Consider the following 24394-nt stretch of genomic DNA (forward strand, 5'->3'; position numbering starts at 1 on the left):
TTTCTTCCAGGACAGCCTAATTTTGATTTAAGGTTAATTGCACACAGACATAGAGCTGCAGTGATTACAAAATGCCTCCGTCCCATCCACACCTCTGCACACCCCACCCAGACACACACAGGGTGCTGCAGGATGGGGGTGTCGAGACAGGCACAGCCTGGGAGCCTCTGCCCCAGCCCGCTTCCAGCTTCAATGTGGGATGTGGTGGTTTGCAGCTGTGAGTTCCCATCTCAGCAACGCCAAGCGTTAGAAAAGTGGTGAGTCAAGACTCCCTAGATCATCAGGCTGGCTTAATCACCACTGGGTTTTTTAAATAACAAGACCTGGAGTTCTTTTACCATCTGGTCCATGAGCTGGCACAAGTCATGTTTCCAAGGGTTTTGCCAAAGCAGGGATTTAGAGATGACTTTGTGTTTTAAGGGAAGCAAAGAGTTTGCTTTAACAGCCCGGCTGTGGGAGCGGGAGCTTAGAGAGGAGCCACTGAATATCCCTGTAAGGGGCAGAAGTAGTGGGGGGATCCAGGAAGGCCAAAGGTGCCCCCAGTCCTGCTGGGGGTGAGGCAGGTGGACCTTCTTCCCTCCACTATTTGGTGCTACTCAAACCTCTCCTGCTGCCTTGGCTGGGCTGGGTAGGGGGGGAAGAGATCCCCGTGGAGGGAGTGCATGATCTTCTCTCCCTCTCAGCCATGACTCCCTTCTCCTGCTCTCAGTGGTGGGGGGAGACCACGAGCAGATACTGAGCAGGCTGTGTTGCAGCCTCGGCACACAGCTTGCTTCCCAACAGCTCCTCTTTTTTATTCCAAACGGGATGAGATATCCGTGTGGCCAGCATTGTGGGCGAGTCTGCGAGTGAATTGGATTTGTGCAGTAAGACTTGGTGTGGGAACGCTCAAACCGGGCTCATCCTGGAAATGTGTTCCTGAGCATGGTCCCCAGGAACAGCCCGTGTTTAAACAGCCATGACAAACCATCAGCCTTTAATACATGGTTTATTGAGGGTTGACTAAATTGCCACTCCGACCCCCTGTCCGAGCCCCAGTGCATCTACTGGTGAGACTGCCCTTGTGCTGTGATGGCCACCAGTGGGGAAGGACAGCTCTGGCTGGCCAGTGTCTGATCCACTGGGAGAGGGGAGGGCAGCTGGAATCCCTCCCTAAGCAGCACCAGCTGTAGTCCACCCTCTGTGGGCTGTTACGGACTATCAAGAGGCCCTGGGAAACATCTCTGCTGTGCCTCATCCTTCCCATGGCAGGCAACAGCAAATGTGACTGAAGGACTTCTCAAGAACAGAGCTGTCTGTGATGGATACAACTGTCCTCACTCACTTCCCTACCTGCCCACGTGGCCACAGAGCATGGAGCAGCGAGCTGCCCTGTCTGCCCATGTGCACGAGGGGACGGGGGAGGCAGGTGTCATTTAGCTGCTGCCTTGGCTCCCGCAGAGGGAAGAAGATCAGCTGCAATGTGTTGCTCAGCATACACACACGGGATCACATAAGAGTTGGTGGGGAGGACCTGTGCAGGAGTATAAAGCCATGGGTATATAAGCCAAGAGCTGCTGACGCCTTCTGAAGTGCTGGATCACAGCTCAAGACGATGTCTAACTGGAGACAGGGGGATGTGTCATGGTAGCAGCCTGCAGGACAGTCAGATGCAGAAGACCCCCAAGCCTTCCCTGTAGCAGTTCTCCAGGAGCGGTGCCGATGGGGCTGCTGGAGCTCAGAGGGTGAGCAGGGAGCAGGACTGCCCGATGGATGTGGAGAGGAAGGGGGGCGGGCAAGTCCCCAGCACCCACAGCAAAGCAGACAGCAGGTAGGGGCTGAGAGAAGGAACACCTTGCAGGGACGGCCCCGTGGTTCTGCCTGGTCCGAGCCCTGGGCTAGCACTGAGGCTGATGCGGAAGCACTGAGTGACAAGCTGGGGCTAAACTCAGCCTCTTTGAAGGATGGGGAAGGATGAGCTGGTGGCTGTGGGATTTCAACCGCAGTGGTGACTGTGGATGCTGCAGTAGCTGCCCAGTCTCCAGCAGCTTCCCACAGCCTCACAGATGAGCTGGAGCATAGCAGCAGGGCCCAGCCCGGGGCTGCAGGAGTCGGCCTGTGCTTGAGGATTCAGTAGTAGGCACCAAGGAGGGTCGAGACCTTGTACAGGAGCAACTTGTGGTTGGCGTGCAGGGGCATCCTCCTGTCCAGCACCTGCCAGCGGATGCACAGCTCTGGGTCACAGCCCTGGAGGAACTGGAAGGGGAGCAGAGACATCACGTGCATGCTGGGGGTAAGGAGCAGCGTCAGCTGTGCTCAGCAGCAACACGCCCCCAGACTCCCACCCTCTGTTTTTGGGGCCCCTCTTGTGCTGCCACCCCGTCTGCAGCCCCGTGATCCTCCTCCACTGCCTGCAGCTGGAGAAACCTGCTCCTGATGATGGTGAGATCTGGGTCTGGAGCCAAAGGGATTCAGAGCGATGTCTGTCTTGCCTGGGGTCTCATCAGCCCCATGCCTGCTGAGAGCCAGGTCAGGGAGCCACGGAGGCAAGAGGCTCTTACCGAATTCAGCCGCTTCATCTGCACATCGTTCTGACTGTCAAAGTGTATGCTGACAGCAACAGTCTCAACCCAGGCATTGTCTGTGTTGCGGGGGTCATCAAGGTACCCTTTGTGTATCTGTGCAGTGAAGGATTGCTGCATTAGCAGAGCCATAAGCACTGCTCCAAGGGCACTGAGAGGCCCCAGAGGCTGTGGGGCATTGCCCCATATCCCCTCCGTGTGCTTCATACCTCGGTGCCTTGCTTCAGCAAGTTCTGGAACTGGGGCCAGAACTCCCGGCGCAGGATCCACTTGAGTTTCAGCGGCAGTATCTCGCCTGGCTCCAGCGACCCCTGCACCAAAACAGATTTCATAGCCCAGCCCAGCCTCCCTTGCCGCCACCAGCTCAGCACATCTCACAGTTACCACCACCGCAGAAGTTGCCACAAGCTCTGCTGGAGTGGGGCAACCAGCGGTGGTGCCTCCCTCCTCTTCCTCCTAAACCCATCCGTGTTTCTCCCTTTTGCACAGGGCATTTCAGGGCCTGCAGAGCTCCTGGGACTTGGCTGGACCAGGTTTCCTCAGAGCCTCCTAGGCCACCTCCACTTACCCCAGGCAGAGCCCAGACATCTGACAGGGGGTACTGGGCCACCAGCACTTCCAGCATCTTCTTCAGGCTCTTCCTGATAATGGACCCATCCAAGTTCCTCCTCCAGCTGTGAGAGACAGGTCCATGTTATTCTGCAAGCTATACCCAGCTACCCCTTCCCAGCACGCAGGAGAAGGTTCCTGCTTTGAATGGGTTTTGGCACACATCCTGGCCTCTCAGAGATGGCTTTGTGCCCCCTTCCCTGTTTGTGTCCCCGGCACCACCGTCAGCAGGCACTGCTGCCCCCTCGCACTCACCGGGTCACAACTGGGTGCAGGGCATGGTTGGGCCCAAAGCGGTGCAGCCTCCCGCGGCCTCGCAGACCTGTCCTGCCCATGGGATTCCTGGCAGGAAAGAGCAAGCAGGCATGGAGGCTTACACCACAAAGCTGGCCAAAGCCCTAGACCATATTCCCAAATTCCCCACCATTGCATTTTGTGTGTTCTGGGGTGCTGTGTTTTTTTTTTTTTTTTTTTTTTTTTTTTTTTTTTTTTTTTGGAGGGGGGAGAAGCATAGCCCTGAGGAAGACACACCCCAAGGGCTATGCGTGCCATTTCCATGCCCCACTCTTAGCTGCCAAAAGGATTGCAGCCCTCCTGGCTCACACAGCCGTGACAGCAGCTTCTAGTGTGGGTGGTGCTTTTCAGAGGTGCCTAGCCCCACTGCTCCCACCTCACCCATCTACCCCATGGTGGGTGCACTCACAGCGGCAGTCCATCCTGCACATCGTAGAGGCCATGGAAGCTCTGCCGGTCAATCGGCCCATCCATGGCATTGTAGTTTATCTTCAGGAGAGACTCTAAGGAGCTGGGGGCAGGAAGCAGTTCAACAGAGAGGGCTGTCTCATGAGGGGACAGGGCAGAGACGAAGGGCTGGATGGGGAGGAAGCCTCTGGGGGACACTCACAGGTTGAACGGGTCTTGCACAGCTGTGTCCTTGTGGTCAGCTGAGTAGGCAGGAGGGTCATACAGCTGGAAGTCCACCTGCAGAGCATGTGGCCATGTCAGACCCCGCTTGCATCCATGCTCTGGTGGCCGGCAAGGACTGGGAGCCCTGAGAACATTTTCTCTCACAGTTCTTTCCTTCACCCAGCTCATGGTATCACTCCCCCAAGCAGGAAGGGCTCTGGTGCTGAGCTCTGTGTCTTGGTTGGAGGCTTGGGACCTCACTTGTGCCCTCATGGAAGCCAGCACTAGATCCTGTCCCCGACCTACATTCCTGATTCAGAAAGTGAGGAGGCAGGTGTCTGCTCCTTCTGTCTCCCATCCAAGTACCCCAGGAAACCCTACCACTGCAGATCCCAGCAGGAACAACGTTCACTTCCCTCTTCTTGTCCCTTGGAGGGCCTTAGAGGAGCTGTTCACCCAGACACAGAATCTCACTGGAGCTGTCATGCCCAGTATGGCTGCCCTGTGGGACCCTGGAGAGGGGACAGCCCAGATGGGCCTTCCCATCTCGAATGCCTCCAGACATCCCCAGGTGAGACCCAGTCTTGTTTTACTGAGCACAGCCACAGCATTTTCCCAGGGAGGCATCTCCAGCCATGGTTAGACCCTCTGCCAAGTAGACACCCAGCCCTGGGGTGCTGAACCCCGACAGAGAATAGCAGCTCCCAAGCTTAATTCTTCTCTCTCTGGCTTGAAACTATAGCTCTGTTCCCCTTCCCACCTCTTGTCCTCCTCCACCCATGGGAGCAGCCCACGGTCCCCTCCTCCAGCACTGCTGCCTGGGCCAGAGCTCTTACCTCCCAGGGTACCTTCTCATCCGGCACGGGGAAGCGGATGGTGTGAGACCCTGGGTAGATGAGGTTTCGAGTAAGCACATGGTATGGGGGCTGCTTCTCTTCAGGTTTCTCCTCCAGGTCCAACTCTTTTACCTCTGAGGTTCTGCTGGAGACTGCAAGGTAGACAGAGACAGTGAGACCCTGCAGAGCAGGGTGCTGAGCCTCAGCAGGACTGGTGCTGAGGACTGTGGCTCAGCCGGGAGGCTGGCTGAGTCTGTACAGGACAAGATCTGCTGATGCCCCCAGTGGGTCTGGCCCCTCGGCACCCCTTCAGGCAAGACAAGGAGGGACAGGAGCCTCCTCTGTGCCATGCTGCAGTTAAAAGCCTCAGCCATGGGCTCCAGGGAGGGCTCCAGCCTGGAGGCTGGGACTGGCCCCAGGGCAGGCCCTGGACTTCCCCCAGTGCTGCTGCAGTGCAGCCAGCTGTATTTACCCAAGGGCGGCACGTCCTCCTCTGAAGTGAAGCCATTGCCCTGCAGGGCCTGCATAATCCACCTCAAGGCTTTGGCACTCTGATGAACCTGCATGGGACAGGAGAGGGTCAGCCACTTCTGCATGGCTGCAGTGCGTGGGCATTGCCCTCCCAGTGCCACCCACTCCTCTTTCCTTTAGAAACCACCCAGGAGAGTGGTGGGACTCTGCTGCACTTTATTATTTCTCCCCCAAATGACATAGGAGTCTCTGTGTTGTCTCATTGCAGGCTCATGGCACGTGGTCCCCATACTCTTGGCACAACTGGCCCATTCCTCAGGTAGCCCAGGACCGATGTGCCTGGGGATGGACATGCAGCACCTAAGCAGAGTCCCCCGGTCCCCAGTACACCATATTGTTTCCCTCTCTGCAAATTAAATGGACATTAAAAAATAAATAAATAGAGTTGCAAAATTATTCATGATTTTGGGTCAATGGAAAAAGAAGATGCTTCTGCCAGGGCCCTAAGAGAACTAACAGGCCTCAGCGGCCCTGACTAGCCTCCTCTGGAGGTCTGTACCCAAACCTATGGGCTCAAGAGCCCACTTAAGCTCAGCCCTGGGCTTCAGTCCTTGCATGAGCTGTGTTGGAGGGGTGCTGGTCTGCAGCCCAGCCCCTGGGCTGGCAGTGCACATGTGTGGTGTGGAACAGCTTCCCAGGGAGGAGGCTGAGAGCCCCCCATTGCCAGAGGGCCTGGAGGGCCCTCTCAAGCCAAGGAGGAGGCCGGATGACCAGTGCAGGGGCTCGTCCCACAACCTCCCATCAGCCCGTTTTCACCCTTTTCATTTTGGAGACAAACAGAACAAAAAGGCATATATTTCCTATATGCCTGTTCCTCTTTGAAGTTATTGCTTTGGCAAGAAAACTCAAGTTGTTTCAAAGGGGGATTGATTCAGAGGAACTTTCTCTTATGCTGTGGTTCAGTTGACTCACCCCCTTGGAAAATCCCACCTTTCCAAGGCAGTTGTTCAGTTTTTGCCTCACCTGGTCTTCTAGAGCGATCAATCTCTGCTCCACCAGACCTGTCCTCTTCACCTGATCCAAGTCCAGCAGCTCTGCCAGTACATCAACTCTGGAGGGACAGTGCAGAGAAGAACCCCCTTAGGAGTAGTGCCTGCTGTAGGTGCTCAGCAGCCCACTCCATGTGGGTGCAGCCACCTCCACAGGACAGATTCCTATGAGCACTCTCCCATCGCCTGTATACACAGCAAGGAGTGTAGCAACAGCCCCCTGAGGTCCCAGAGCACCAATCCCAATTCCTTCCTGCCCAGGACAGTTGAGGGTGGGATGTCCCTGTCTCAGGAGTGTCAGTACCTCTGTGCAATGTCTCTGATTTTCTGCTCTGTGTTCTGCTTCTCCTGGCACTGCTGGTGCTGCAGGTAGTTCTCCTTCAGGTACATCTCCCAGGAGAGAAGGGCAGCTTCTTCATTCTTCTCCAGCTTCTCTTCTGCTAGGGGAAGGGGATGGCAATGCTCTCATATCCCGAGGCATCCCAAGCTTCGATGCCACAACACAGACACCAAACCTCGTGCCCCGGGGAGGGAGCAAAGGGAGGGAAGGGAGTTGTTCCTCACTGAGCTGTTTGTGGCGCGTGGCCGGCCTGCACAGCAGGCCTCTCCGGACCAGGAGCTGCAGGTGGTTGAGAAGGATGAACGGCGGAGGTGCGGGTGGGCGGCCGTGGTATTCCTCGATCAGGTCGTGCCTCTGGAACTTCCAGATCTGGTCTGTGTGTGCCTGGACCTGCTGGAACGTGTAGCTGGGGACAGAACACAGTTGGCTGTGAAATGAGGCCAAGGAGGCACGCCTCAGTTGTGTGGTGCCCTGGCTTCTACCTGTCTCCCTGAACAGAACCGGCCCGCAACCTCTGCTTACACCATGTCTATGACCCTCCCCTTCCCCACAAAAGCACCCCTGAGTTCTGGTCCGTGTTCGCACAGGGCCTCTCCTCACACTTTCTCAGCAGGTGGTGCCCTGGCCCTGGCCAAGCCTGCAATAAAGCCAGCTTGATCCACTGTCAGGACCACGGGTCCAGGTCAGACTCACTTGAACATGGCGATGAGGAGGTTAAGAAGGAGGATGTTGGTGAAGAGCAGGTACAGGCACAGTAAGATGACTGTCAGCCACTCTGGGAAGATGGGTTTCTTGTTGTCCTCATTGGTCTCTGGGCACTTGGGCTTGTAGGGGTCAGTCCCATTGGGGCTGCACTGATCAATGTTGAAGTTCACCCCTGCATGAGAGCACAACACTACTCCACCACAGCCAAACCTCGCAGTGTCTCAAGGAGCATCTTGTGCTCCCTGACAGCTGCCAGCATCAAGGTGGCTTAGAATATGGCAGAGATTTGAGCAACTGGTGCATACTGAGTGTTTCCAAGCTCGTTCTGCATCATAGAATCATATCATAGACTGGCTTGGGTTGCAGAGGACCTTAAAGATCATCTAGTTCCAACCCCCCCGCCATGGGCAGGGATGTCACGCACTAGATCAGGTTGCCCAGGACCTTGTCCAACTTGATCTTGGACACCTCCAGGGATGGGGCATCCACAGCTTCTTTGGACAACCTGTTCCAGTGCCACCCTCTGAGGTCACCACCCTCTGAATGAAGAATTTCATAGATTATTTAATTATTTAATTTCATAGATTATTATTTCATAGAATTTCCTCGTAGTCTCTACTCTAAATCTCCCCTTTTTTAGTTTAAAATCATTCCGCCTTGTCCTGTTATTATCTGACTGAGCAAAAAGTTGCTCTGCATCAAGTATTGAAAAGCTGCAATGAGGTTACCCCAGAGCCTTCTCTTCTTCAGTCTCAACAGCCCCAGCTCTCTCAGCCTTTCTTCATAGGAGAGGTGCTCCAGACCTCCGATCAACTTCGTAGCCCCGCTCTGAACCCATTTGATCATCCTCTCTGTCCCCAGTGCACTGCTTATTGCCACCAACTTTGCAGCTGTGACACAGAGCTGGATCTACTCCTGGCAGCTGGGACCCTGCCATTTGCTAGTGTTATCTTGGTCAGTCCCTGGGTTTGTCATGGTAGCAATACTTCGAACATGCCAGAGCAGGGCTCCATCCCCACACACTGTCATTGCTGCCTCCTGGCCTTACACTGTGGCTTGAAGAGGAGTCCTGTGCAGGGCTTCCGTGGGCTAGCAGACTGTTGCATGAGCTTGGCACTCCTCAGCCTTGTAACAAAGCCATCCTGCATGTGCCACACTATTTCACAGGCTGCTGTCCCTTACCATCAATGTAGGAAGGAATCTGTCCGAAGATGGTCAGGTAGGAGTGGTAGACTACACCGCGGAAAAGCCACTCCACACGTTCCTCATTGTGGATCAGGATGGCCTGCTTGGCAACCCCAAAGGACACCACCCACACTGCTAGCAGGAAGAGGAAGAAGAAGACATCCTTCATCTGCAAAGACACAGGTGAAGCAAAATTGCGTCCTGGAGCAAACTACCCTCCAGGACAGCATAATGTGGGTGGCACGTGCCCTGCAGGCCTCCAGCTAATCTAGCTGGAAGCCAGGCCTGACAGGGTGGAGAGGTGCTCTCACCATGCGCTTCACAATGATGATCTTGGGGCCCAGTGTTCTACTGACTGTGAAAATATGCATCAGACGCAGGCAGAAAATAATAAAAGCCAATGACAGTATAATGCGTCCGGGATATAAAGTTGATGGAATGAGCCTGGGCACAGAAGAGAGGAAAGGAAACAGTTCAGTGACACCAGTGTGGTTTTTTTTTTTTTTTCTGATCTCACAGCATTATATTTCTGCAATAGCAGTGACCTTCCCCAGGTTGCTGGGTGAGAGTTACAGCATGAAAAACATCTCTCCTAAAAACAGTTGAAAACGGAAGTAAATTGGTCAGAATTAATCACATGATTATGAAAATCTTCACTGGTCTTTTGAAGAAGAAACTGCAATTAAAAAAAAAAAAAGAAAAAAAAAGTGCACAATTCTCAGACTAGTTTAGGGCCAGCTGCAGTCTTCACTTGTGACTTGAGCCCATGCACTGCAAGGTAATGGCTCTATATCTCACCTGCAAGTCAGCCCCGTGATAAAGACCACGATGGCACAGACATCCAACTTATTCCAGAAGTCCTTGAAGTACAGGGAAGCCATTTTCAGGACCCCGAGCCCATCTGGGTCATACAACAGCTGTTGGGAAGAGAAGAGGGGTTAGTATGTCAGTGAAAGTCTTGTAAGATACTCAGCTGCCATGTAAAAGGGAGGGGTGGCACAGATCTGCTAGCCATCACCGGACTTCCTTGCTTACCTGAAGTTAACCTGAATCTACAGGGTATTCTACATGGGCATGGAGGAGCATGGGGAGAGATACCTGAGACAGGGGGCTCTTTAGTCTGTTGAGGAAAGGCACAGAGATGAAGCAAAAACTGAAAGAAAGAAAAAAAAAGTGAAACAAGGCGTGGAAATACTTCTGTGAATAAATGCCCAAGGAAGGAAGTGGTCCCTCCATCTCTTGATGTTTTTGACTCAAACCAGTGTGCCTTTCTGCGAGTACCAAGGGCCAGGCCAGAGGTAGCTAGTGAGATTCCCTGGCCTCAGAGACAGGGCGATCTGGCAGTTCCTTCTGCTGGGATCTCTCCAAATGGATGGTGATGTAAGAGGCAGCATGGGACCACAAGCTAGACGGGACCTTCCAGGAGCACCCAGAAGGGTGTCTCTGGCAGCCTGGACCATCTCACCTCCTCCCAACCTCTGCTCTGCCCACCCCATACCTGGCGCATCTCCTCGCACACCAAGGAGAAGAGCCAGAAGTAGATGAGGTACTCCCACCAGGATGGTAACGGCTGGAAGTCAACCATCAGGACATAGGCGAAGAGCAGGAGAAAGGTGAAGTAAGAGAGAATGTTCATGTGGAAGATGACGACAGGTGCCGTGAAGAAGGCCCGGAAACGTGTCAGGCAGTTCATGGGCTGCAGCTTCTTCTCCCTGGAGGGAGCAAGGACAAAAGCATGGCTCAGCTGCCTGAGGTTTGCCTGCTAGCAATGCAGGTGAGGAGCGCTGCTCTGACCAGGCCGTGTGGATAATAGTGCTCGCCTGCACCAACCAGCTAGAGCTCTCAAGGGGCCTTGCTGGCAGATCAGCTCTCCAAACCATGTGCTGCCCAGGGAGATGTCACAACAGCTTCTCCCAGCCTGTGCACAACAGTCTGACCCTTCCGGCTGGTCCCTGGGGTCACTGCAGCCACCCCAAGGGGACCTGCATGCACTGCATGGTGAGTCTGAAGGCTCTGCCACACAGGTGTGCAAAGGGTGCTCTTGGGCACGTGTTGGGTGGTTGCATGAAGGAAAGGCTCCTGTCCTGTGTGGCACAGGGCCGGAGAGCAAGCCAGTTGAAGGATGAGGCTGAAGGAGAATCCTGCCTCCACGCATGCATACCCCAGCTGCACGATGTACCTGAAGGTGATGAGGCTGGTGTAGAGAAGTGGGAAGAAGAGCATGCACGCAATCACCCGCCAAAGCCCATTGTCAATGCACAGCTTCCCCCACCAGACTTTTGTCAGAAAGGCCTGTGAGGAGAAGAGGAGCAGTGGTTACAGGAGCCGCCTCTACCTTCTGGCCAATTCTTGAGATGTTCAGCTAGCCCACCCAATGGACAGAGCCCGGGCCTGTCCCCCAGGAGGATCAGGGACAATTGATTTCCCCGGGAGCAGGGAGGAGACGGGTAGGCCCAGCACAGACCCTGGCTCAGGCCACTGGGGGAGGCAGGGTGCTCAGCCACCAACTGCAGGGCACAGTCCCTCCGTCTGAGCCCTACCTCTGCAAACAAGGCACCTCGAATCTGGGGCAGGGGACATGCTGCTTACTCCCCCCTCACCCATTCCACCACCACCACCCCCAAGCATCACCACTGGGAACCCACTTGGACACCTCCATGGGCCACAAAATTCATGTTTTTGGCCTCCAGTGCCAACTGCAGACAAGTTGTTTTCCCCCAGGCCTCGGAGACACGGATGAGGAGCTTCTGGGCCCTCTCTTCATCCTTGCGATAGCAGTCTGTGAACACACCTGGGGGACCAGGGAAACAAGGCTGAACTCTGGGGCCAGCTTCGGTGCTCAGCAGGGGCGAGCACCAAAGAGTACTTCACAGGAGGATCTGGGCATTTCACCATGGCCTCCCTCTGCACTCCTGCCACCACCCACGGCACAGCCCTCACGGCACCACGACCCCAACCACAACAAGCACACCCCTATTTGGCACCATCCACCCCACCTACCACCCCTTAGACACAACCTGGGCCAAGCTAGCCAGCACAATGGGATATGAGAGTCGTTCTGGTTGTCCCCCTCCCACTCACCAATCGCCTTGTTCTCATACTGCACAGCCAGGGCCAGCATTTCATCAGTGGTGTCAGTGTCTTCCTCCTCCTTGGCAAGTTCCTTTAGGATTTTACTGCAGGCCAGAGCAGCCGCCATGCAGTCCTGGCTCTGGAGCAGAAGAGGCCAGAGAGGGTGTGGCACTCTGAGACTCTTACAAGTCCGTGGCAGACCTGACAAGTCCTTCGGGGTTCCCACAGGAGGGAAAAGGAATGCCCCAAGCTGAGTGCTGCTCAGAAAGAACAACTTGCCATGACAAGGGCTGAGCTGTCCTTCCCTCTAGGTGCAGCGGCAGCAGATAACTGACTGCCACGGGGAATCTGGGGACATTCCTGCTCTTGTGATAGGAAGCCATGGGTGATGGGATGCTTGTGACTCCATGGCTGTGGGGAAGACATGCTCCACAACCGTGGCATGCTCATGTTTTTCCAATTGGCAGCCAGCTACAACACCTCTTGCACAGAGATGCTGGAAGCCTTCTCTACCCCCAGCTGCCACGCTCTTGGGTCCCCCTTGCAGCGTGCTGAGCCCTATCTTAACCTTTGCTAAGAGCACACTTCTGGCCCAGAACATCATCAAATGTCATCAAGTGAACACCGAGTGTCCACAGGGTAGGAGGGCTGCCACAGGCTTGTTGGATGGCTCCCGTATGGCTGTGGCTTGGGCACTGCCATGGACCTGTGACCTAGCTCACCTGCTCGCCTGAATCCCAGCAGGTGTAACCTTGCCTTTTGGGCTTGGGAGCCTTGGCTCCGTCTGAGCCCTACAGCTGGGACTGACAGGTTCGGGCTGCGATACCTGGGCCCAGATGATTTCTGCCAGTTCCTTGCGGTTCTGGACCACAGCCCAAATGAGCAGGTCACGGACTGGATCCATGCTGAAGGTGACTCGGCCAGCAGAGCGCTTGTAGAGGGACCGGAGGCTTGACCCCTGGACCTGAGAGGTACGCAACAGTCAGACGTGTTCACCTGCCAAGAGACTGCAGAGAGCAGACAGCCCCTCAACACAAAGCCCTCCCTGAACCCACATGCCTGCCTCCACCAGCCATAGAAGGCCTTTTCTGCAGACAGAAGGGTGGCCAGGGCTGTAATCATCCTGGAAATGCCACTTTTTCTAGGGCCAGAACTGTGTGGGGATATGGCCAGCCTGTCTAGCACATGAGGAGCCTCTCTGTCCTCCACCTTGGTGGGTCCTGCCCAACAGAGTCACAGCCACGTGGTGCTGCGCACGTAGGAAGGGCTTTAAGGGATTTTAAGTGGGATTCTTGAGTGGGCAAAAGGACAGTGATCCAGCTGCAACTTGCAGGACTATTTCTTGAGCCAGTGCCCCCCTCTCTAATGCAACCCCGCCACCACGTAACCTGGAGATGCGTACATTCAGCTTGATGTGTGGGACAGGGATGGAGAGCCGGGGCCGCTCAACGTGCTTGGGCTTGGGGTAGAGAGGCTGTGTGGAGTGGCCCAGAAGCTCCCGCAGCACCTGGGAGACATGGTGCAGTTGGATTCTTGGCATTTTGGAGCCAGCTGTGTGCTCTGTCTCCTCCAGCAGGACCTTCTGCAGCTTGCTGTGGAACAGGCAGGATGATGCCATGTTGTTGTAGAGGTAAATGAGGGTGTCCCAGGTGACAAACTCCTTGAGACGTACTCCCTGTTCCAGGAACAGCTTCACAAACTCTGGCTTGTTTGAGATCAGGGCAGCTGCCATCACAGGGTGGAGATCTGTAGGCTGGCAGACCAGACGCAGAGGTGAGAGACACCATGGCCTCAGAGCAAGGCCTCGATCAGGTGGGGGGAAGATTTTATCTGAAAGCACTCAAGGATTTTCTGGGATTGACATAGCATCTGGGAGGGAAAGGGGAAAGGAGGCACTGGGACTTGCAGGACACCCCCCAGAGACACACTTGTAGGTCAGAATGCTTTCTCTCCTGGCAGTGAAGCCCTCTGCTTCCTTGGCTGCTTAGTGGGGGTATGGGGTAGAGCCACAATAGACCCTCTTTCACCAGCTCATGAGGATGCACCATACAAACAAGCAGGGCCTCGCTGGCTTGTTCCCCCCACCCTGTGCACAAGTGTTCAGCTGAAGGATCCCAGTGCTGCCAGCTGGAAGTTGTGTGCCTTTCCAAGACAACCTTTACATGTGCTCAGAAGTGAAAGCAGGGCCTGTGGGTACGGGGTACGTTTGTCCTGGCAGGAGGGTACCTGACCGCCTGCCACCACTTGGTCTCAGCCTTAGTTTTTCATTCCAGCCACACTGGTCCCATGCTGTGGCACCTATAATAGCCCTGTCTTGCGTCAGCTAATCTGAGAGCCTTCTTCATCCTCCCTTCCTGAAAAAGGAGCAGCTCTTATTCAGGTTGTGGATTTTCACATCATTAACTATTTATTCTTCAGGCTCCTGTTTCCTGGCAGCCCTCCCCAATTCCATGAGAGGTACGTGAGCTGGGGAAACCCAAACTGTCAAGCAAAATAGGAAAATCCCTTCCAAATCCCACAGGGCCATCCGATCTGCTCAGTTTTGACTTCTCAATGCTTTGGACCATCTCAGTTGGATTGGGCACAGGACAGCAGAGCTGGCTTGTGCTGCTTCCTGCTCCACTCTGTATTAAAGCTAGCAATTGTTTGAGCAGGGAAGTACCCAGCTAGGTGAGATGAGTTTATAGACAAGTTGCCATTTGGCATTAGCAGAGACCATACGGCATAACTATGAAGAGGTATTTTTGGCTCTAGGTTGGTGGATTGTCTTTCAAAGACACCAGTTTTGAAAGAAATACCAACAACCTTTGTAAAAGATTATAGGGCAAATAGGACCTTTACAAGCACTGAATTGCAGGTTGTGCCCACCTCTGCATTTTGGAAAGACAAGACAGATTAAGAGCCCCTGACAATGTAATGGAAGTTTAGGGCCCAAGAGAAATGCCCTCAAAAACCCACCCTAGGCAAAGCAGAGGTGAAAAGTGCTCTCAACATGAACAGCTCTCAAGCTGACAAACTAAGCCTGACCAAACAGTCTTACAGTAAGGTCCAGGCAGGTTTGTGCATGGTCAGGAATGGGGAGAAATGTCCTAACCCTTGCCTTTGATCTCCCCCCAGCCCCCCAGCTTTGCCTCCAATGGCAGCCACGAAGCAGACAAACAGCACAGGTACTGCCTTACCTTCCACTCGTGATTGTCTGTGAAGACCTCACTCCGAGCAATGTCCACCCTGTTCCAGGCCACAGCTAACTTCAGCTGGTGGTCCCAGTTCTCACGACCAAAGTGATCTTGGTTTTGGGATGCTGCATGTAAAGTGCATGCATTAGAACAGAGGGTCATTTACACCCTTGAAAGCCCACTTGGAGGCTTGGTTCTTTGGGAGAAATATCTCCTCCTGATCAGTTCATCATCACAAGTTTTGAGGAGCCCTTTGGTGACTCCACAAGCCAAGCAGCTGCAGGAGGCAACTTGTGACCCCCATCCTATTCATCTCTGCAATGCCCCCAAGCAGCTACCTTCCCCTCACCTTTGAACAGGGCCTGGAGGATGGCCACATCCACATCCTGCTGGCCGTATTTGCCCTCTCTGAAAATCGTCAGGAGATGCTGGTTCCGCACTATGTCTTGGATCTACAAGGAAAGCCATGGGGAGGCAGTCAGCAGCAACATCTCCTCCCTGCCGCTTCCAGCAGCCCCCAGTGAACCCCTGTCCTGCTTGGAGCAATTCCTTGCTCCCTCTGGGTCTCCTGCAGGTCCTCTGTGCTGTCTCCCAGCCCAGCTGGGGTTGGTGCCACACGATCCTTCTCTGCCCAAAGTGAGCAGGCAGTGGAGGGGCAGAGCTGGAGCCCTGGGGTGTCCACCAGGACAATGCTGAGTATGGCTAGGAGGAGATGGATGTTCAGTAGGATCTGAGCCTTAAACTTCCCACTGGGAGTCTTGCTGCTCATAGGAAAGGATGCCTGGGGACCACTTTCGTCTCCACATGCTCAGAGAAAGGAGCTGCCTGCCTGCAAGAGGCTCACCTTCTTGGTCCACTCCACCAGCTTGCCCTCGGTGAAGAGCTCATAGGTGTCGTGGAAAAGCACACTGAGCTTCTTCCGGATCAAGGCGATGGTTATCTTGGGCACAGGCAGGTTGGCCACCTGCGCAATGACATCCGCCACACGCCCAGACCCTTCTACAACCACACAGGGTGTCCCATTGGTGATGGCATTGTAGATGGTCTGCAACCAAGCAGGGAGACTGGTCCTAATATCATGCAGAGGCCAGCAAACCCCCACTGATCCTGAATCCTTCCACTGATCCACCACAGCACCCCTATTCTGCTGCATTTCACCTGTGACGACCGTGTTCCCACCAACGCTGGGAGAGCAGCACCCTAGGCAAGGAGCAGACCTGCTGCCCTTGACCCTGGCCACCAACTTAACAGGCTTTCCCAATCCTGCTCCATCCCACCACTACCCCCTCTCAGCTCTGCTGGGAGAGGGCAGGGGCAGTTCCTTACATCAAGTGTCCCAGGGCCTCCTTCCAGCACCACACAAACAATGGGGATCTTGATGGCAACGCCTGCAGGGAAGCAGAGCCTGGGGTCACTGTCCTGTGGGGCAGCCCCTCCAAGCAGCTGAGCTGAGTCCCCACTGAGCTGTGGGGTGTAAAATGCAAGGTCGGAGCACTGGCAGGCTTCAGGGGAGAGGGGAAACAATCTCCTGGCAGTCATGCCGCTGGGAAAGGTTGGCCTGAGGCAGAAAAAGGCCCCTTGATTTCTGTCACTGAGGTACCTGGCAGGAACCATGTTCTGCATTTATCATAGGCATGTTCTCAAGCCCTTGTCTGGATCCTACAGGGAAGCCAAGGCCTCCTCTCTCACCTGAGGCCAGGATGGGCACTGCTTACTAACAGATGACCCATCAAGCCATTTGTCCTCCCCTGCTTCAGGCTTCCTTGTGTTGCTGTTACCTCCTTTCACCTTGGTCTGCTCCGAAATGAACTTCTCTAGCCGGGTCCTCAGGGGGATTTCCACTCCATACCTCCCATGGGTCCCATCGTCCACTAGGATGAAGTGGGAGTGGTTGCTGTCCAGGCACGAGAGGCTTCCTTGGTTCTCCTCATCCAGGATGTACTCAGCTGGAAAACCACCCTGCAAGATGCAGAAGGAGAGGCTCTGGGCAAAGCCTGACAGGGCTGAGGAGGAACACCAGATGCCCAAAGCAACCAGTCAGTGAGCTGGACAGCACGCAGGGGCAGACAGGCTGAAGTCACCCCTGACATCTCTGTAGTCCTCACAGCAGTCTCGCCTCATGCTCTTCTGTCTCTGCTCCACCTGCCCTCCCAGGCTGATCCCACACACCCACAAGGGTCCTCCCAGGAGAAGCACAACACCTATGCAAGACACTGGGTAGGGCAGAGGGACTTCTCTGAAAACATCAGCCTGAAACCATCACTCCTAGTCTGGCTGGGTTTTTACCTGGGCTACCAGCCACGGCCACCTCTTGAAGCACCCGTTCCCATAATGGTCCTTGGGTAGAACTTCCCCAGCAGCCCAGGTGTAAGCAAAGCAAATGCATTTCCAACTCTGCCTGGCTCACCATGGGGCAGATGAGGCTGTCCCGGTTGTACACAGTCCCCCAGGTGGCTATGCCAATGGTGACAATCTCGGCCTCCTTGTAGCTGCAGTTGAGGATGAAGTCTCGCACTGCCTCTCCCACCTGTTTCATCACACCAGCATGGGACCCCCCTGTGATGATCCAGGCCCCTGGGGGTCAGAGAGGGACTTGGGAAGGGAGAGGCTCTGCCACAGCAACCTCCTAGCATCTCGCTATATGGCTGCAGGAGCACTTGGCCCTCAGGGAGGCTCCATCCCCTAGATGTTCTCTCTGCCCACTTCATCAAGACCTGGCAGCACAGGAGATACCTTCTGCATGGTGCTGCATCTCTCAGTCTCACTCCCTATAAGTCTGTTTGCAGCAGCTGAGCAAGAACAGTCCATCCCTGTTGGGTGGTAGCTCAGACAGGGCCCTAACAGGCCTTCCAGGCCAGCTCAGTGTCTCCACAGCAGCCAAACTCACTGGGCCTGGCATGGCTCGATGGCAGGTCCCTCTCCTGCTGCAGTCTCAGGGAGAAACTCCGCATCTCTTACCAGTGGTCTGGGCCACTTTGACTAGCCCTTGCCGGAAGATGTTCTTTAGCCTTGGCTTCATGATGAAGTTTTTGGCTCCGCCAGTAACCGAGATGAGCAGGTTGGGTGCATCAAGGCCCCAGTGCTGTGTCATGAGGTGGTAGATGACCCGTGGAGGAGTATCAGAGGAGACACGCACGTACTGCAAAAGGGGAGCATACATATGTTTTGGGTAAAAAGAACAGGGCTGGGGGAAGGGGCATCTCCACCATGATTTCTCACATCCCAGCAAAGAACCAGGGGTTTCCCATGTCATTTCCCAGAGGAGTTCTGTTGCTGCTGCTGCCCCAGTTCTTCGTGCATAACCCTGTTCCCAGTCACTTTCCCGGAAATGTGAATCCCCAAGACTTGCCAAAGGATAAGGACAGGCAACAGCAATGCCTTGAAGCACAGGCCTCATAGCATGAAGACTAGGCCTACGGTTTCAGAAAAGGACAAGGTACAGGGCGGGTAGAGAGGAGGGATGCTGTCCCATCCACCTTTCTCTCTCAGTGTTGCCTTTGGGGCACTTCTACGCTTCCCTAACCTCTCGTTCAGGAGGGAAGTACTTGCATTTCATCTGCCATCGCAAGATTTGAGCTCTGACTCCCAGTGCACAACAGAGGGGAAAAACAGATCACCTTTCCCATCTTCTGTCCCAGGCCTGCAAAGTGGATGTCCCCAAAGGCATCTGTTGGCATTTCCTGGATGTGCCTGCTGGGGTCCCATTCCTTTCCCAGGAAGAGGGGAGTTTTGACAGCATCTTCCAGGTGCTGTTCCCTGAGGTAGCCGCACTCGCACACAATCCTCCTGAAACACACACCACCAACTTTGTAGAAAACAAGCTAACCCCAAAAAGCAAAGCCCAGGTGGCCTACCTGCCTCATTCAGGCATGAGGTGTTGGCATTTTGATTAGGAACACCACAGGCACCAGCACCTCCCACCCAACCTGTCTTCCAGCTCAGAACTTGTGAAGAAACAAGGGCTTTTTCTAGGGGAAAACTTAGCAAAGATTGGTATTTCTGTCTATAGAGGTTTATGACAGAAATATTAAGGTTGCTCTGGATGAAATATGGAAAGAAATGACAGCATGGGAAAGCATCAGAAAGGTTACTCACTGGGAAACTAGATATCAGCCATGCAGTGATACACGGCAGGATAAAGAAACACATCAAAAGGAATTTGTGAATTCCCTCAATACCAGTTCCCTTGGCAAAAAGGTAGGATTCTCTGGTGCTGTACAATTGTCACCAAATGTCCCTTTTGCTCCCCTGGCAGGAGAGGGGAAGGAGGGACTGACTTACCCAGAATCTGATGTCTGGGAACTTTCCACGAAGTGCACACACTCTTTCTTCCGGATGTTTTCAGGAATCCATGAGATGAGATTTTCCTGAGGAAGAGCAGCAAGAGGTCAGTATTTCTGGAAAGGGCCAGAAGTTACCCCAGGGACCAGATACAGTGGTGCTTGGAGCATATCTAGGGGCTTTTTTTGCTGTGAAGGAAGAAAGCTCCATCATTCTCTGCAAGGACTAAGCCAGGTGTACTCCAAGGAGAGGAGATTCAAATGCTGGACATGAATGCTGGACATGCAGATGTATCTCAGATATTTGGGGTTTTCTGTCCTATCCCCAAAACTCAAGTGATCTGTTATTGACATCCCCCCCTAGCCTGAGATTCCCCCACTGATGTGTCCCAGGATAACCCAGTAATGCTCTTCTGCCACGTGTGGCCAACTCCCACTTCTTCCAGCAGCTGCTGAACTTGCCTTCTCGTTGTTCCCAGAGGGAAAATGTGCCTTCCGTCTGCTCCTCGAGATGCTGCTGCTGCTCTGCTGGAGGTTGGGGAACACCTCGAAGTCACTCATCTTCATGGGGTGCACGGAGGGACTGTCTTCTCTCTCAGGGCACACCTTGTTCAGCTCGGAGGGGAGCACCTTGCTGTGCCGGCCGTGCACAGCCATGGCTGCCTAGCCTCCTCTCTCCCACTCCTAGGCTGGGTGCAGCAAAAAAGAAAAAGGATACGTGTGGGTTGAGAGCAGTGGGTCACCCTGTTTGTCGTTCCCTGGGCAGGGGGAGGTCTGAGCAAGAGCAGAGAGGTGATTTCTGTAAAAACCCACAGGGTGAGTCACATTGAGGCAGATGTGTTTGCAGCCTGCCAGACTCTGCAGCCTGACCCCCGTGTCCTGCCACCAACACGGCTCCTGCTCTGCCACCTGGCAGTCCCTGGGGTATTCCTGGCAGCAGGGTGAGCAGAATCCAGGTCTCTTGTTTGAACAGCCTGAGCACAGCCCTGCCTGGAAAATTGGGGTTTGCACAAAAGATGGTCAGCTCCAGCTGGGACCTTGCTGGTCACAGTGCCCAGCCTCTTATTTCAGAGGGGGTGCAACAAAGTCCCTGCACTCTGCCTTGTGGGCAAAGGGTGATTTGGGTTAAAAGTTGCCAACTGCCATCACGCATGCCTTCATGACTCCAAGAAAGCCAGGCCACAAACTTTTGCCTGCTGCAGCCACAAATCAGCTGCTAAGCCTTCCCAAACACTCACAACCTCCACTTCTGAGCTCTTGAATGGACGAGTCCCCCAAAAGCTGCTGGAGCAAGGATGGAAAAGCTCCCATGTGTCTCTGTAGCCTAAAGGGGAATGGAGTCCTCTCTGGGGGGCTGTGGGCAGGTAATGTGCACAGCACTCAGGTAATGAGGTGGCAAAGCTCTAGGGTCAACAGGCCTGTGTTTATAAGGAGGATTTTGGCAGCCTTTCTGCCAATCAAACCCTTCATCACAACCAACATGATAAGGTCTGGGAGGACTTCCGACTGTGTGGAAGGAATGGTGGAGCAAAATGAGGGCTGCCACTGCATTTCACTCATGTCTCCTTCCCCCATGCTCAGCTGCAGGCAGGGAGCAGCCAGAAAATGCCTTTTTGCCCATTTCTCTTGAATGCCAGCTTGCTCCTGGGCTCCTCCTGGGACACACGCAGCCCCATCGACCTTGGGAGCCAGGTTTTGGTGGGCCAGCTTTCTGCACCAACACAACCGATGGTAGGTCTAATTGTTAGAGTCCTCGAAATAATGTCAAGCATGCCCTGAATTCTCCATTCTGGCCCCACGGGGTGGCAGGCTGCTGGGGGTGTAGCATATGCCCACGAGAAGCCAATAAGCACAGGCAGGCAGGGCTGTCCCACTGGGCATCCCAGGACTGAATGACACCCAGAATACCTGTCCTTAAGGGGGTCCGGGGACTAGGGCAGAGCACAAGGTGTCTTCTCCCACCTCAGCAAGCACTGCAGGAGGGGGGGCTGTACCCACTGCAGGCAGCACGGGGCCCCTTGTCATGGGGGTGGTCAGCAGGGTGGCCATTCAGGGACAGGGATGCAAGGCAGGTGCTGAAAACTGCCTGCAGCCCATGCTTCTCCGCCTCCCCTGCCCCCCGCCACGGTTGCGACTGTACCTTCCCCGCAGCATCCTCTGTCCGCATCACCAGCTCCTCTGCTCCATCCCTGCCACGGGGAAGTCAGCCTCCTGTTCCCTCCTCGGGAAGCGGGCGATGAGCAGAGAATAGGGCAGAGTTGCCTGCAAGCTGCCCGCAGAGAGGAGGAGGTGGTGGGGCGGCTGGCAGCCTCCCAGCAAATCAGACTGCAGAAGCAGTCCCTGCGCCCTGCCGAGGAGCTGCAGCACAAAGACAAGGCCCGCGTTTGCTCGAGAGGCTGAGTCACGCTTCCCTTGATCGCAGCCGCCATGTCCGCTGCAGCCTGGAAGCGCGCAGCACCCCGACGCTGCCTGCCTTACACGGCACACCGGCTGCCTCCGGGCAATGTCACGGGCAGGGGACCAGCAGATCACGGGTCGGGGCCAGGAGATGTTGCCAGTTATCAAACCCAGGCACATCCTTAAGTGCTGGGGGCTGAAGCCGTGTGCACCCCTTCGTGTTGCAATGGGCTTGGATGCTGGGGCAATGCATTAAGCGAGCACACAGACTCCAAATGAAAATACGGTGTTTTGACCACATCCTATAGCTCCCTTTCTAGCCAGAGCATGTAAATTAGCATGAGCCCTCTGCAGTGAGTTTTTCTAGTTTCCTTGAACAAGAGCAGACAGCTGAGATTTTGCTGGGAGAACAGATGCCATTAATAAGGCAGTAAATAAAATCCATGTGCAATGTTTTACAGTTCAGTTGTAATTAACTCTGCGCTGCCAAAAGAACTGAAGCCAGAAGTGCACATTAATTACACATTAATGGGAATGCTCATCCGCTCTCAGATGGCTGGCTCTCTCGAGACCGTGGCTTTTATTTCATTTTTGCACATGCCAAAACCACTGTGGCCCAGTGGGACCCACATGGAGCCAGCACACAGGCGGTTCATACTGCTCCTAGTAAGAGCCCAGCTAAAACCCAGCAAGACTGAAGAGAAAAAGCCTGTCGAGTTAAACTCCAACTCCAACAGGATAAACAAGAGAGGAGCATGAGGGAGTTTGCAGGAATTAAACTTTTGCCTCTTGCAAAGATGCTGCACCTCTAAAAAAGTAGAGGCAAAATTCAGCCAGATTCATGCTTGTGAACTAGGAGGCTTTTTCTGTCAGAGAGGAAAAAACTCTTCTCCCCCACACTTGTAGTCCCATGATCCCCCTCAAAAACGTTCCTTTGGAATTGAGAAGCTGTAGGAGTAGGTAGATGTTGTTTGTGTTTGAATAAAGCACAAGTTAAAAAGAGCCTGAGGATGTACTGAATGCAAAAGGAGGCAAGAGGATGATTTATTAAATGAAAGTGCACTGGCCAAGCAGTGAAATCTGTTTCCCTTGACTGCCCTGCCGGCCACCCTGCACATGGGATGGCTGTAGGTCCCTGCCCATTTGTTGTCCTGGAGCCAGAAGGCTCCAGGACCTGGCAGCCTTCTGGTCCCAACCTGGGGAACCAGCTTATCTTCGTGGCTGGAGGCTCAGGGCACCAGGACACCAGCATTGCAGGAAAGCTGCGGTGCCTCGAGCCCTGCCAAGGACGTCTCTGCCTGGCGGCCAGGGTGCTTGCTCCCAGACATGGCTCCCCGCCTTTGGAGAGGCCTGCTTGGCACTGCCCTAACTACGCTTGTCCGCAGGAGTGGCGGTGGATCACAACCGCCTGGCTACGCCGTCGTGTGTTTCGGGGCAAAACAGCGTTGGCAACACACCGAGAGCTCGGAGGGGTTCTTTCTTGTCCCAGCTGAAATGATCTGGAAATGATGCGTGTCACCGCGTTGTAACAATAAAACACAGTGCTGAAAATGTTGTTTGTGTTGTGCCTTTGCTTTAATGGCAGCTCTCATTTTATCTGACGTGTTTCCATGCTTTTTGTCCATCAGGAACCCTGGGGGCTGTGCTTCAGGCACTGAATGGGCAGACTGTGGCACAGGGGCCAAGCCAGCCAAGGAACAAGTGGTTACTCTGGCTGCCGTAAGCACTGAGGTGCCGGGGATTGTGCTTTTAGCAATCAGCTTGGTCGTTTCATTGCAGCAGACTTTTGGATGCAGCAGGAGCAGATAAGGCTGGCATGGTAAAGCTGTGAAGCTCAACAACAGCAAGAAAGCTCCAGCAGGGGTGAAGGAAGGTTTCTGGAAAACAACACCCCCCTCTCCTTCCTCCTCCTCTGATGCTCAGAAGCACAAAGATGCCCACATCCCAGTGCTCCAGCAAAACAATCTGTGGGGTGGACGTGCAGCAAGAGCAGGTTGTGTTAAACCACCCATTCGCCACATGAATAACTGCAGACAGAGGCCTTGTAGTGGGAACACCAAACATTTAATCATGTAATAATTGTGGCTGCCACCACCAGCTCGTCCCCAGGCAAGGCCTGGCCATGGTGCTCAGGAGCAGGACTGGCGCAGTGGTACACAAGCCTGACCCTGGCTTCTCCTGTGCAGCCACAAGGTGTCCTTTGGGTCGGTGTCCCACGGGGACCAGAGCTGACTGCACCCATCTCACTGCCATCTCTCTGCTGCCGCTGCCGACAAAGCTGCAGCTCCAGCCCCGCATCGGGCTGGTGCCTGCCCTGCGGCTGGCGGGCCGAGGTGTTCTCAGGGTAACGTGGCTTTGGGTGCAGGACGGCAGCAATGGGCCTCTAGTTGTGCGTGCACCCAGCCCTGGCAGTGGCCCAGCACCAGTGGCAGCCGAGCAGTAGCTGTGCCCGCAGGGGGCTAGGCGGCTGTTCTGGCCAGGGGGACCAGGTAGATGGGGCACGTCTCCTCTCTGGTGGCCACTGCTGGCAGTGTCTGGGGCTCATGCTGCCCACGGCCATCCTGGTGCAGAGCCATTTTTCTGCCCCACGGGAGGCTGCCCCTGATGCCAGTGGTTGGCAGCTCCCTGTCCTCAGCACAGCTCTTGGGTGCCACTGGCTGGACTCAATGCCTCCCTCATGAGCAGGACCTCAACAACTTGCATGCCACCAGCAGGATCTCGACGTCTCACATGCCACCAGAAGCACCTTCAGCATCTCATGTGCTGCCAAGAGTGGATGGGGTGACTGGCTCATGCTGCCCATGGCT

General features: G+C 54.7%; 1 protein-coding gene across 2 annotated transcripts; it reads right to left on the reverse strand.

The window, feature by feature from the left end:
* Window positions 1-969: 969 nt before the first annotated feature.
* TRPM2 (transient receptor potential cation channel subfamily M member 2) lies at window positions 970-21901 on the reverse strand. Of its 2 annotated transcripts, XM_040567134.1 has the most exons (33): window positions 21331-21901; window positions 19653-19879; window positions 19192-19277; window positions 18528-18696; window positions 17869-18049; window positions 17318-17484; window positions 16689-16869; window positions 16237-16298; window positions 15755-15955; window positions 15260-15362; window positions 14914-15035; window positions 13137-13487; window positions 12561-12698; window positions 11744-11873; window positions 11308-11453; window positions 10842-10954; window positions 10161-10374; window positions 9461-9579; window positions 8974-9106; window positions 8660-8831; window positions 7466-7649; window positions 6997-7178; window positions 6737-6869; window positions 6407-6494; window positions 5385-5472; window positions 4913-5064; window positions 4075-4151; window positions 3874-3975; window positions 3426-3512; window positions 3130-3235; window positions 2771-2872; window positions 2541-2657; window positions 970-2235 (listed from the first exon to the last, which is right to left on the reverse strand). In XM_040567134.1, exons 2-33 carry the CDS (start codon window positions 19845-19847, stop codon window positions 2110-2112), a joined length of 4527 nt encoding a protein of 1508 aa, XP_040423068.1. In that variant the 5' UTR covers window positions 19848-19879; window positions 21331-21901; the 3' UTR covers window positions 970-2109. The 2 variants fall into 2 exon arrangements, with proteins under 2 accessions (XP_040423068.1, XP_040423069.1); XM_040567135.1 differs by lacking the exons at window positions 10161-10374; window positions 10842-10954; window positions 11308-11453; ... (12 more) ...; window positions 19653-19879; window positions 21331-21901 and adding an exon at window positions 9698-9776.
* Between the last annotated feature and the right edge of the window lie 2493 nt (window positions 21902-24394).

Source organism: Cygnus olor, chromosome 9, assembly GCF_009769625.2.
Source record: "Cygnus olor isolate bCygOlo1 chromosome 9, bCygOlo1.pri.v2, whole genome shotgun sequence".
In the NCBI taxonomy this organism is placed as follows: domain Eukaryota; kingdom Metazoa; phylum Chordata; class Aves; order Anseriformes; family Anatidae; genus Cygnus; species Cygnus olor.